This window comes from Pleurodeles waltl, chromosome 1_2, assembly GCF_031143425.1.
Source record: "Pleurodeles waltl isolate 20211129_DDA chromosome 1_2, aPleWal1.hap1.20221129, whole genome shotgun sequence".
Taxonomy (NCBI): domain Eukaryota; kingdom Metazoa; phylum Chordata; class Amphibia; order Caudata; family Salamandridae; genus Pleurodeles; species Pleurodeles waltl.
Genome location: NC_090437.1, coordinates 929783607 through 929796064, shown reverse-complemented (window position 1 = coordinate 929796064; position 12458 = coordinate 929783607). Strand labels below are relative to the sequence as shown.

Below are 12458 nucleotides of genomic sequence, written 5' to 3'. Positions count from 1 at the left end.
GAGGCATGGGGGTAATAGGTTGGGGGGTAGAGTCCAAGATGGGAACAGTTTAGCTCCAGAGGCCGATAGGAGGGGCTAACTGGGTCACCTGTACATGGTAACGAGGGCCGCAAACCTGGTACCTTTGGCAATAAAAGTGTGCATCTGGTGCAAGGAGTTTATGGACATCGCCACGCTGTTAGAAACCCAGATAGAGGGGCTAGATCTTGTGACCTGTGACAAGAAAGAAGAAGATAGGAGAGAGAGGGTGCGAGTGAGAAAAGAGAGGAATTTCGATAACTGGCTAGACTCCTTCAGGATTATGGGCTGCATGCTAGCTGAGAAAGTCCACCATTGTGCAAAAGATTTATGGTTATATGCATCAAAAATTCACAAGGCCTATAGACAGCTTGTGGGTGAAGCATTGTTTGACTACGACGAGAGCTTTAGAATGAATATGCATGCTCATCCAGACAGAGTGTAATGAAGATGTATCAAGCTATATGCATAAAATGATGGTAGTGAGGAAAGCCTGATCCGGGTCGGGAAAGCAGGATCACCCCTTTTGGAAGGGTCAATTCAAAGGACAGCAGGAGAAGCAGAAGTCCTTCTATAAGCAGAAGCACTTTCAAAGCTGGAAAAAGGGGGGAGGGGCTGAAGGAAGAACTCCACAGCAGTATGTTACAAATACAACAAGGACCAATGCACATGTATGCTCCACCTGTGGCGGGGGCACCCAGCAGTCGACTGCAAGAAAGGTAGACATGATAGAGAAAGGGAAAAGAAAGACAAGATGAAAAAAAAGTAGCCCGGTTTGCCCAGGGATAAGCATTACATGAGAGGGCTTTCAGCTAGCATGCTTCCCCATCAATGCGCTCAGGCTAAGACTGCTAGCTAATCACTATGATAATAAGGCAGACGCACAGCTACTATACAAAGGACTTGAGAAGGTTTCAGAATCCCAGTGATAAAGCACATCAAGTCAGGGGAAACCAAGAACTTGCCCTCAGCTCTACAGCACCCAGAAATTGTGCGCTAGAAAATCATGAAAGACAAAGAGTTGGGCAGGATAGAGGGTGCCCTGGGTCTGGTGAAGCCAGAAAGACTAGTGATTTCCTCACTCAGAGTGGTACCAAAGAAAGAGCAGGGCCAATACAGACTAATTAACCACTTATCATTCCCTGAGGGAGAATCTGTTAATGATGGGATCAACCCTGTAGACTGCGCAGCTTGGTATGCATCAGTAGAAGATGCAATTGATCTAGTGTGTGCAGCAGGAAAAGGGGCACTGATGGCAAAGGCAAACATCAAATCTGCTTTTAGGCATTTACAAGTACACCCTGAGAGCTACCACATACTGGACTTTCAGTTCAATGGGGCGATTTATTTTGATAAGGCCCTTCTCATGGGGTATTCAATATCCTGCACATACTTTGAGAAGTTCTTCATTGAACCATATACAGCAGAGACCCAAAGGGCAGCAAACTTCATTACCTAGACCAGGGTTCTGCAAAGTCGGTCCTGGAGAGCCGGGTCCATGCCAGGTTTTTAGCATATCCACATTTAGAAAAAAGATGTTTCAGAAATCTACATTTTTCTAAATGTGGATATGCTATAAATCTGGCATAGACACGGCTCTCCAGGACCGACTTTGCAGAACCCTGGGTCCTAGACAATTTCTTATATGTAGGTAAGCCAGATACAGAGTGTGGGAGCCTGCTTAGCCCCTTTCAAAGGCTGCCAACTGAATTGGGAGTGCCACTGGCAGCGGATAAAACAGTCGGACACACTAACAGATTTGTTTTCCTAGGGATGGAGCTAGATTCTGTGACTGCCACCTCACGGATCCCCTTTGACAAAATTCAGGACAAGAGGCAAAATCCGGGACCTGCCCACTAGTCCTGAAATTACTGAGGAGACTGGTAGAGCTGCAATTAGCAAACAACCTGGAGGTGAGGGAAAGGCATGTTCCGAGGACCAGTAATGCTCAAGCAGATGCACTCTCTAATTTCCAAATGGAGAGATTCAGGGAGCTGTACCCCACAGTGGAGAGAGTCATGACCCCTTTTCCTGGAAGAGCTGTGGTCCCTAATGGACCTCAATAACCAGAAATAAGCACCGGACTGATGCAGGACAGGTTATTGCCATTCATCATAAAACTGACTGTATATTTGACTTATAACTAAATGGAGTAATTTATGACGTAATTCACGAGCCGGTGTTGATATGGTATTTGATTCATGGCTACCTGTTTGTTTGAATGATTTAGGGTCTGATTTATGACCTGATGTGGCATCTTGATTTATGGCACTGTGAGGTACTCGTTTGATGATTTGCGATGAGTCAAGGCTACAACATGATTGCTGCTTTTATGACCCCCAGTAAGATGAAGCGGAGTGGGCATTGGTATGACAATATTGAATTAAGCTGCAGCCGTTAACTTCCAAACATATCCAGTGTGTACAATGGTATTTTTGAGTGGGAGTGGCCGCATGTGAAGTTTATCAATCTAGTGCTGCTGGGTGGCAACTTCTGCCTCCCTTGTTAATTGTTTGGGGTGTGTTGCCTGGTTTCAAATAGCTTGGTGTATGCTTCGCAGAGCTGGCAGATAGGCAAGCTGAATTCTCGCAAAGGGTGACATATCATGTTTAATTTCTCTGGTGCTACACTTGCCGCTGCCCAGCAATTCACTTCCCTGATGTGCATCTTCCGAGCTTCGTACTGACCACATTGTTTGGCATTCCTACACTTGCTCTGTTGCATTTGTTGTTGCATTACACCTTTCTTCATGCCCCAAGCATCTCTTCCCCTCCTCTGGTATATTATCATGTGTCTTAGCTGCGTTCCATGTGTTCATTATCTTTCGTGGTATCAGCAGCCAATGGGAATCCTCCTCTATGCAGTGGGACCTGTTGAGATTCAGGGTAGCTGGTGCCTGTGATAGGGCTGCCTGTCTTGGCTGTGAACTGCATTCTGTGTATGGCCTGTGGTGATGGGAGGGTAGTAATGCACGAGAGTAATCCCCTTTTCTTCTGGCCACGACATGACAAACATGACAGAAGTTAACAAATTTCAAACCTTTCAAACAGAATTAGTCCGTCTGTGAGATTCTGCAGCACATCTGGAGAAAAGAGCTGGGGATGCGGAGGACAGATCCTGGAGAAAGCACCATTTCATTTGGGGTACCTCAAAAGCCTGCATTGGACATGCCTATGATCTTTCTACATTTTCCTATCTAGACACAATGCTGTTGCTTGTGCTTCAGTTCCCTAGTAGGCCAAAATGTCTGCTGCAAGGTCCTGATGTCTGGTGGGAGCGGAGTTGAAATGGTCCGTAAAATTCAGAATTTTCTTTTGCTAGCCTTACATAAATGATTTTAGTGCATAAATGATTTTAGTTTTACCTTCTGTATTTTTCTTGCTTTTGTTACAGTTAAAAAAAAATGTTCAATTTCTGAAGTTTTGCAAGGAATGGAGGAAGCTCAGCTTAACCACCATCACTGACCAGCAGTACATCGGGAGACCCTAAGAATGATCATGCTTTTCAACTAGGTAGAATGTTAAATGCACTATGATCATATTTCGAGAAGCTGTATATATTAAATTGATTGGAACATACATGATTTGCTGCTGTGGTGAAACAACGCTTCCATGTAATGTCTTATAAACTAATTAAAACATTTCATGCTAGGCAATATGTTTGCAAGATAGTACTTTTGCGTACCTGGTCGTGCTAGACGTATTAGGGATACGTAAATATCATGGCAATCTCTCTCTTGTGGAATGATAAGCTGAATTATCTGAAAGTTCTTGCAGCGTATGAGCAAAGGACATCCAGTAGCAGTGGTAGCCTGTTTCTCAACAGATGAAATTTGGCTGTGAAGTACCTAGGAGAAAAAATAACCACAAGTGAAAATCTCCATTAAGTAAACGCTGAGCCTGGAAGAATGTGAAAGGGAGCAGATACAACATCAAGTTTTCATATAAATTATAATGAATCATATCAGCACAAACACAAAAATGCAAGTGAAAATCCATGCGTATATATATTTTTTTTTTTTATAAAGTTTTCCTTTGTTCTTCATTTGGGTTACTGCAGAACAGAAAATGCTTAAAGAAACAAGTCTTTAAATGTAGAATGTTTATGCCATCCTAAAGCACCTCACTGTAAGTGCAGATATGGGAGCTTTCTAATGAATGCTGTTCTAAGCTCAAAGTCCCTGCATTCAGACTCTTTATTGGGGAAAAAAAAAGACTCTCACCGCATATTAAGACCGAAATTTCAATAACATGCCATCGAGCACTTGGAATGTGGCTGGAACAAACACTGTAAGAAGCTGACTTTCTATATAGTGCACTAAAATGAAGTACACTGTGCAGACAGTCCAGTGAATCCCAAATTGGTATTGCAGAGGCAAATGTAGATAGGACTAACGTTCTTTTCTGTGCTTGTGTGGGTGAGCAGTTAGGCTAATTAGAGAGTAGTGCTAAGCATTTGCTATTATATAATTATAAATTGTATTTATATAGTGCGTACTACCCTTGATGAGGTGTCGAAGCGCTTTATGATGAGTAGCATGCTACCCAGAGCCTAGTTAGTGGTCAGTCAGTTGGATATTGGGGTTCGTTTCGTATTCTGTGTGGGGGCTTGTTTCATTTGATGTGGCTATTAGAGGGGGCTACGTGAGGAACAATTACAAGCTGGAATTAATACTGTTATGGTTTCCAAAGAGCTTTAAGGGCAAGACAATAATGTGGAGTATGAAGCTTGTGATACCAAATTTCTCTCTTGTTTTTTAAATAAGAGCAACATTCAACTTCTCCCTCATCCCACACATGCCCTCTCAGAACAGCCCACAGCGTAGATCCAGTATCATATCATCGTAGTTCACATTTGTCTTATGGTACTCATCCATGCGACGTAGTCATGTGTACTATCAATAACCCATCAATTACATTCCCATTGGAACTCTACTCATTTCACCACGGTGCATCTAGTTGATCGTCATCATCTGTCTCTTCAATAATTCCAGGCATTAATTCCACCTCTAGCAATTCCCATTCCGTTGTGTCCCCCGGTTTCCACCTTTGTGCTGCAACTTTTGTCTCACTCCACATTCTGCTGATACCCATCCGATCAATTCATCTCTCCAGTGTCTTAGTTTGCATCTTATTCCTAATCCAGAGGACTATGGTACTCGTTTTGCTACAATCAGACCCACTTCAACCCCCTTAGACATTACTGTAGTATGTTAGTCCTAGATATTAATCCCAGTAGACATATTTGCACTATTGTTTGTAATTATCCAGACATTGTACTGAGGTTTTCAAACACCTCCATCGGAAAACTCGTTATTCCTGAATATTCCCATCTCACTTGCATGAAGGTGCCCACTTCCTTTTTAAATTGAGGACAGATCTCCTTGTCATTTTATGCAATAGCTGTGGCATTTCATATACCCTGTGAATACGCTTGTTATTTACGAGTTTCAAAATAGTGTTATGCGTGACATTTTAACAACTGGTAAAATGTTCACACCAGATTCAATCCCCAATTTCTACTCGCAGATCCCTAATGCAACTTGATTGTGTCCAGTTTCTTTTCACTATGGGAAACGAGCAGAACATACACCCTTGAAATTAATTTACCCTCATACGTGTCAGTACCTCATTAACAACATGTGCACCAGGTTCTCTCGGGGAAAGGCCAGCCCTGCTTTCCGTATGGCTGCTGCAATTGAGGCATAACAACAAGAAATATTTATATTCAATCTCCCATTTGCTGCAAACGGCTGCAAAGCACGGCAGTCTGCTATCCACATATAAATCACCTAAACATTGGGGAGTACTTCTCCCGTCACCAGTCGTCATGAAACCCTGCAGGTAAGAACACAGTGCCGTACGTCGTTTTGTTTTACACAAGTGTGTGTTTTAAAGGAAGTCTATGTTGTAGGCACTGCCACGTTCTGTGCGACCTCTTCAGGCATCTAGACTTCAGGATCGGTCCCCTCATAGTCTTCTTATGTAGCTACTGGCCTCAGTGCTCTTCCTGTACATCAAGTCCGCACACAAATCTTTCCTGTCTCCCGAGGTGACATCCTCAAACTTTTGTTTCTCAAGCCCCTTCGGAGGACTTGGTGGAGTTATGCTAGGCCAGCAAATAGTAATGTGGCCAGCGTCTTTCTTTTCAAAATATTTTTTTTTGCCTGGAAGACTTTATATGCCAGAGACTTAGCTTCAGTATGATTCACAGGAAGACATTGATTACAGATGTTAAGGGAGCTGGAGTTACATTAATGGCAGAATCAGAAAGATATCAATTTTGAGCTCCTCCTCTTACAGTCACTCATAGACTTGGTTTGGGGTATAATGAAGTCCTGAAAAACCTCTTGGGGCTAATGTCGATTGAAGAAAACAGCTAGCAATCTTCAGCTCCTGCGCTGCTCAAGACTTGGGTTCAATGTTTATCGTGGATTTGCAGTTTTCAGCAGAGTGGAACATAAAGTAAAGTTGTCCCTACGTTCAAAACAAGTTGGAGTAGTCTGAGCACAACCCAAGAAGGCAGGGGAGTGCGCAGTATCTGAAAGTACAAAACACATGCTGCGAACTTTGGCATTTCAGAAGCAAGCAAGAGCCTTCTTGTTTCCCTACTAAAGGAAGCTGCATTAGGACCTGTAAAGTGCATACCTGAAAGATGCTGCTGCGCTTCACTGCTAGCACCAATAAAAAGAACATTACCATTCATTTCATTCACCTAGTGCTTGTACTGGGTATACAGAATATAGGTAAAAACTGAAAATGGAGATGTGGAAGAAAGAACTGAAGTATTGGGCAGATCTAGATAATATGATAGGGCTGTGCAAAGAGAGTTAGCACAGGCATGGGAAGGAATGGTACGGAAGCAGGTACAAAGGAAGAACAATAACAGACTGCTGGACATGGTCTTTTTGGCAGGTTCATCCCCTGACTTTTTTGCCTTCTTACCCCTATTTTTTCTGACCTCTCCCTGTTGGTTCTAGGACTCGCAGCACTTTAGCACTACTGATCAGTGCTAAAGTGCAGGTGCTCTCACTCCTAAAGTTGGTATCATTGGCTTATAACCAATTGGCATATTTAATTTACCTGTAAGCCCCATGTACAGCGGTATCTCTATACCCAGGGCCTGTAAATTAAATGCTACTTGCGGGCCTGCAGCGCTGCTTGCGCCACCGACTGGAGTAGCCTTTCAAACCTGTCTCAGGCCTGCTAGTGCAGGACCTGCGTGCACAGTTTTCTGCCACAGGGACCTGGCATCTATATTTACTTGCCAGGCCCAGAACTCCCCTTTTACTAAATATAAGTCACCCCTATGGTAGGCCCTAGCTTGCCCTATGGGCAGGGTGCTATGTATGTAGAAAGCAGGACATGTGCCTAGTAGCATGGCCTGTCCTGGTAGTGACGAATAGCCTATTTGGTTTCTCACTGCTGTGCGTGCAGGCGTCTAATAGGATTGCATTGGAAATGCCCTGCCTTATGTCTACAGGGTATTGTCTGGTTTATGAGGGGTAGCGTAGGCATGTTTGGTATGGTTGTAATGGTAGTGAGAAATGCTGCTTACTGGTATAAGTGGACTTTTTATTACTATTACAGAAATGTCACTTCTAGAAAGTGAGCATTTCTCTGTGCTTATGCTATGGTGTTTCGAAGCTTGACTCCAAACCATGTCTGGGCAAAGTGACAGTTGGGCTTTGTGCATACTTTTCAATCAGCCTGTACACAGGGAGGGTCGAGGTGTCACAGAGGTGCATCTGCATTTTGAATAGTCTTCCTGGGCTGAGAGAAGGGAGAGGCGGGGCACACTTGTATCTCTAAAGTCTGTGCCCTCGCCTCACACACTGGTCACTTGGAGGAACTGTCAACTGCCTGCAACCCTTTGTGCTGGCCTGCTGCTGGGCCCTGCCGCCCTGTGGTCTACCTGCTGTTGTCCCCCAGGGGCTGGGTGCTGTGGTCCCACACCCCTGCCATCATCTGATAAGCCATAGGAGGAGCCCCCAGGCGGAGGTTCACTCAGAGGAGCACCCCAGGGGCATCAGGAGGCCCTAACTTAGGGCCAATCACCGCTGCGGCCCACGCGAAAAATCCTTTTTCCTTCGTTTGGGAGATGGGCAGGGAAGGAAGCCTCATTGGAGGCTCCCAGCCCCACCGAAGCCCCCACTGTCAGATGCAGATGGAGGGTGGGGCAGAAGACTCGCCGGAGGCCCACGTACCGCAAGGTTCCCCCCTTTGGGCCCCTCATTCTTGTTCCAGAGACCGCGGGAGGGGCGGAAGCCTCGCCGGAGGCCGCCTGCACTGCAAAGTTCCCTTGGTGGACCCCAACTATTGTTGTGGCTTTGCCCCCCCTCCTATCCCCCCTTCTAGAGGGCCAGTGGTGGTCCAGTGGGTGGGCCCCAGAGATCACAGGCCCCAGGAGGGCCGCCCCTCCCCCCTAATATCACCATGAGGCCCCCGTCGATATAAAAGCCGTAGGCCCCTGTTGTGAGCAAGGTGCTCCGGGAGCCCCCTTGTTGTGCTTTATGGCACTACAGGTGCCAGCTTCATCATAGAAATAGGTACTTTTTGTTAAGGACATATGATTTCTAATGTTCCTGGTGTGGACATTGTGGACTATTATGTTAAACTGGTTCTTTTATGATGTGCCATATATTTGCCAATGTCCCTTTCATGGCATGACATGCTGATATGTTCTTTATGACTTGCCATATGTTTTTTAATGTTCCTGGCAGAGGCATTTATGATATTTCTACGACAAGTGCATTTCTTTAGTATAGGATTCCTGACTACTGCTTATGTTGCAGAATGATAAGTAACCTGTGTGTTATGTGTGACTACTGCTGGTTTCTGCAGAGTAACTATTGTGTAATGTTCTGACAACTGCTCAAGTAGCAGGGCATTACTGACATGCGGTGACTGGTCTAATTATGTTGTGTACAATACAGTTTTTTTTTTATATAACTTAGTGTTGTGTTTCCTTTGTGGTGGGAATAGTGCGTCACATGTGTTGTGTGTGTTGTGCAAACGCTTTACACATTTTCTCTGGGATAGCCTGACTGCTTGTGCCAAGCTACCAAGGGGGTGAGCAGGGGTTATCTTGGACGTGTGACTCCTTTGCCCTAACTAAAGTGGGTGGGTTCTGCCTGGCTTAGGTGCATACCCTAGCCAACCAGAAACCCAATTTCTAACACAGACCCCCATTGAACGGTAAGAATTCTATACTATTCTCTATGACAATCTTGCCTGTTCACATGTAGTTGTTCGTAATAATGACAATAACAACACATACGTCAGACTAACCGTTATCAACTGGCCTCCAAGGGACAAATTCATGAGCAGCCCTTAACACAAGAATTTGCCCTCTTTCCGCATTTGAGAAAAAAATACCAGTGCTGTTCCTACAAGTACTGTGGAAACAATTAAACCCTAGACCAGTGATTCCTATCCTGGGGTCTCAGGGCCCCTGGGGATCCATGAAGCTTCCTTGGGGGGTCCCTGGCTGCTCAGAAAATTAACTAATATTAACAGATTAATAAAGTGTGTATAAAGTAGCTAAATGTACAATTTAGAATTTTAAAGTGTACTGCAAATGTCAAGGAATTTGAAGTTGGAGGCTAAAAATTATATTAGTATCCTCAGGTTCGTGGGAGCAGTGCAGGTGCATTAACAAGAATATAATATGGATGATGTGTGGCTTCAACTGAATTTAGAAAAACTCCAACCTTCCCATTCAATTTGTATTTTTTTATTTTATTTGTTTGCAAATTAAATCAAGTCTGCTATAATTTGTGTAGGTGTGTGGAAATGCTTGTTTCTGGGTTTTTTTTTTGTGTGTATTGCTTTGCGGTTTAAATCATCGACAAATTTTAGGCCTGGGACCCCAGCTTCCAGTAATGACTCAGTGGGGGTCCCTGGATTTCAATAATGATTCAGTGGGGGTCCCCGGATTCTTGTAAAGACAAAGTGGGAGTATACGGAAGTCAAAAGGTTAAGAGCTACTGCCCCAGACAGTAAATAAATGTACCTCGTGTACAGCTGGATGAACTGAAATGCACCCATGTAATTGAGTCAACAGGAAACTTGCCTAAAAGCATATTACAGGGGGGCGTGACCAAGATGGCGGCGTGAGCAGACGTGCACGGGAGAGCTCCGCCGCCCGGACCTACAAACTGCACACTGGCACTGGGCCCCCACATCATAACCGCCCCCAAATACTGGGGGGTCCAGCTCGGACCTAGGGGTCGCATGGTGTGCCCCAGAACAGCGCCCGATCGGAGGTGGAGATCCACCGATGCGGGCCGCCAGCGTGGCCGAGACAGACGAGGCCAGCGACCTCTGTGAGACTGGGAGATACAGGCGGACAGACCCGGACGCACCAGCTCCGCTACCGAGAGCGGCTTAGAGGAGAAGAGGGCAGCGGCACGCATAGGCCGCAGAGGTACGAGACGGGGGGAGGGGCAGATGTAGAGAGCGGCATTGTGGAGCAGCCTGCCCCCCGGCCTTGAGAAGACCTGTCAGGGCCTTGGGAGCCGGTCCTGGTGACACTGGGACTTCCCCCTGCCCCACTACTAGGGTAGCGGAGGTGAGGAAGCTGCGCCATTAAGGGTGAAGGCATCCAGCGGGACTGATCGGCCCACGGAGCGGCGGGGGAAGCGGGGACAGACCACGGACCAGCGCTACTCCTGCCCCGCTCCCTGGGGCTCCTGAGAACAGTGAGAGTTGCTAGGTGGGCCTAGAAACTGAGCATCGGAGGCTGGCCCCCCGCCTCACCTGCGGAGGAGGCTCCGGAAGCAGGAGAGCTGTGCCTGACCAGCGAAAGGGAGAGGCATCCGGGGATCCGCCTGGTGCTGCCTGGTTTGAGGGGAAGTGGTGGGTGGCCCAGAGAGCAACCTGGCAATGGCTTCCTCCAAACCCAAGAGGGACTAGTCCATCAGGGAGATGCTGACGAGGTCACACCCCGTGCAGAACAAGCTCCCCCAAGGCAGCTGCCCCACCAAGAGGACCCACGGATCATGGCACCACCAAAGATGACGGAGAGGCCCCGGTTCCGAAAAGCTTCCTTACTGCCCTGTTCGACACTCTGAGAACGGACCTGCAGGAACTAAGGAAAGACATATCCCAGGACATGAGAGAACTGCGCGCAGACATCACCTCCTTATGGGACAGAGTTTCAAATATAGAAGACAATGAGATCTCTAGAGGAGACGAAGTCGAAATATTGCAGCAAGAAATCCTCTGACTGCGCGAACACCAAGAGCAGCTGCAGATCGCATCCGAGGACTTGGAAAATCGCTCCAGACGCCATAGTATCCGCATTAGAGGGGTTCCGCAGGGAGCGGAGGGAGATGACATTAGGGAGTTTGTAACAGCTCTGTTCCGCTCCCTTCTAGGTCCAGAGAGTAGGCAGGAGCTTACACTGGATCGAGTACACAGAGCAGGCCGCCAAGGGGGCACTGGAGAACGCCCGCCTGATATCCTAACGTGCGTCCACAACTTTACGACAAAAGAAGACATCCTCCAGAGGGTGCGGAATCTCCCCCAGTTCCAGTTCAGGGGGCATACTGTGCAGCTTTACCAGGACCTCTCCCTGCTGACGCTACAAAGGCGAAGAGAATTCAATCCCATCACTGAGCACTCCGGGCTCACTCCACACCTTATAATTGGGGACACCCCTTTTGCCTTGTGTTCCGATGGGGGGACCAGCTTCGACAAGTTAAATCACTCCAAGAAGCCCACCGGATCCTTAACATTGAGGAGACTGAACAACAGACAGGGTCCCGGGAGGATGAGCCTCCTGAACGATGCTCGAGATGGCAACGGAAAGAGAAGAAAAGGAAACCGCTAAGGCCGACATCGGCTGAGAGAGCACTCGAGAGACAATCTGTTCTGGACAGCATCACAGCAGAGACCAGTACATAGACACTGACAGCTACCAGCAGATCTGGGGGGCCATGGGCAGTTCCACGATGGAGAAATTATGATATTGGAGTGGGGCCTGGGTGGCGGGGCCTCTCGAGCCCACGGAAGAGACCTGTGAGATAATGACGACCTCTGATTTGTACTTATCCTCTTGGAGGACTTCCTATAGAGGACTTGGTTGTGGCTGGAAGTGCACCTGTTGTGCTTTTGTTTAGACACGCTCCCCCTTCAGGATCCGTACTCACCTATACAGAACCACATGCCCCCGTGTCCTCGCATTGCCCGGGACTGTGCACAACCTGTGTTGCCCTAGAGAGGTCAGCTACTAAGACCTCCCGACCACTCATTCACATGTGACATTTAAATGCATAAGCCTCAATGTCGGGGTCTTAACAGCCCCTCGAAAAGAATGGCAATACGCTCCTTTTTGGAACGCCCTGAGGGCCAGATATGCTTACTGCAAGAGACATCTACTGGCCAAAGATACATATCACATGCCCTCTAAATGGTTCCCCCACCAGTTCTGGTCCT

General features: G+C 46.8%; 1 protein-coding gene across 2 annotated transcripts in view; it reads right to left on the bottom strand.

Moving 5' to 3' along the window:
* Positions 1–12458, bottom strand: part of MTMR7 (myotubularin related protein 7) — a 372736-nt gene that overhangs the window by 307652 nt on the left and 52626 nt on the right. For both annotated transcript variants that reach the window (XM_069200518.1, XM_069200527.1), the window contains exon 3: positions 3703–3865. In XM_069200518.1, the coding sequence (XP_069056619.1) occupies positions 3703–3865 (163 nt within the window). The remainder of the gene's footprint in view (positions 1–3702; positions 3866–12458) is intronic.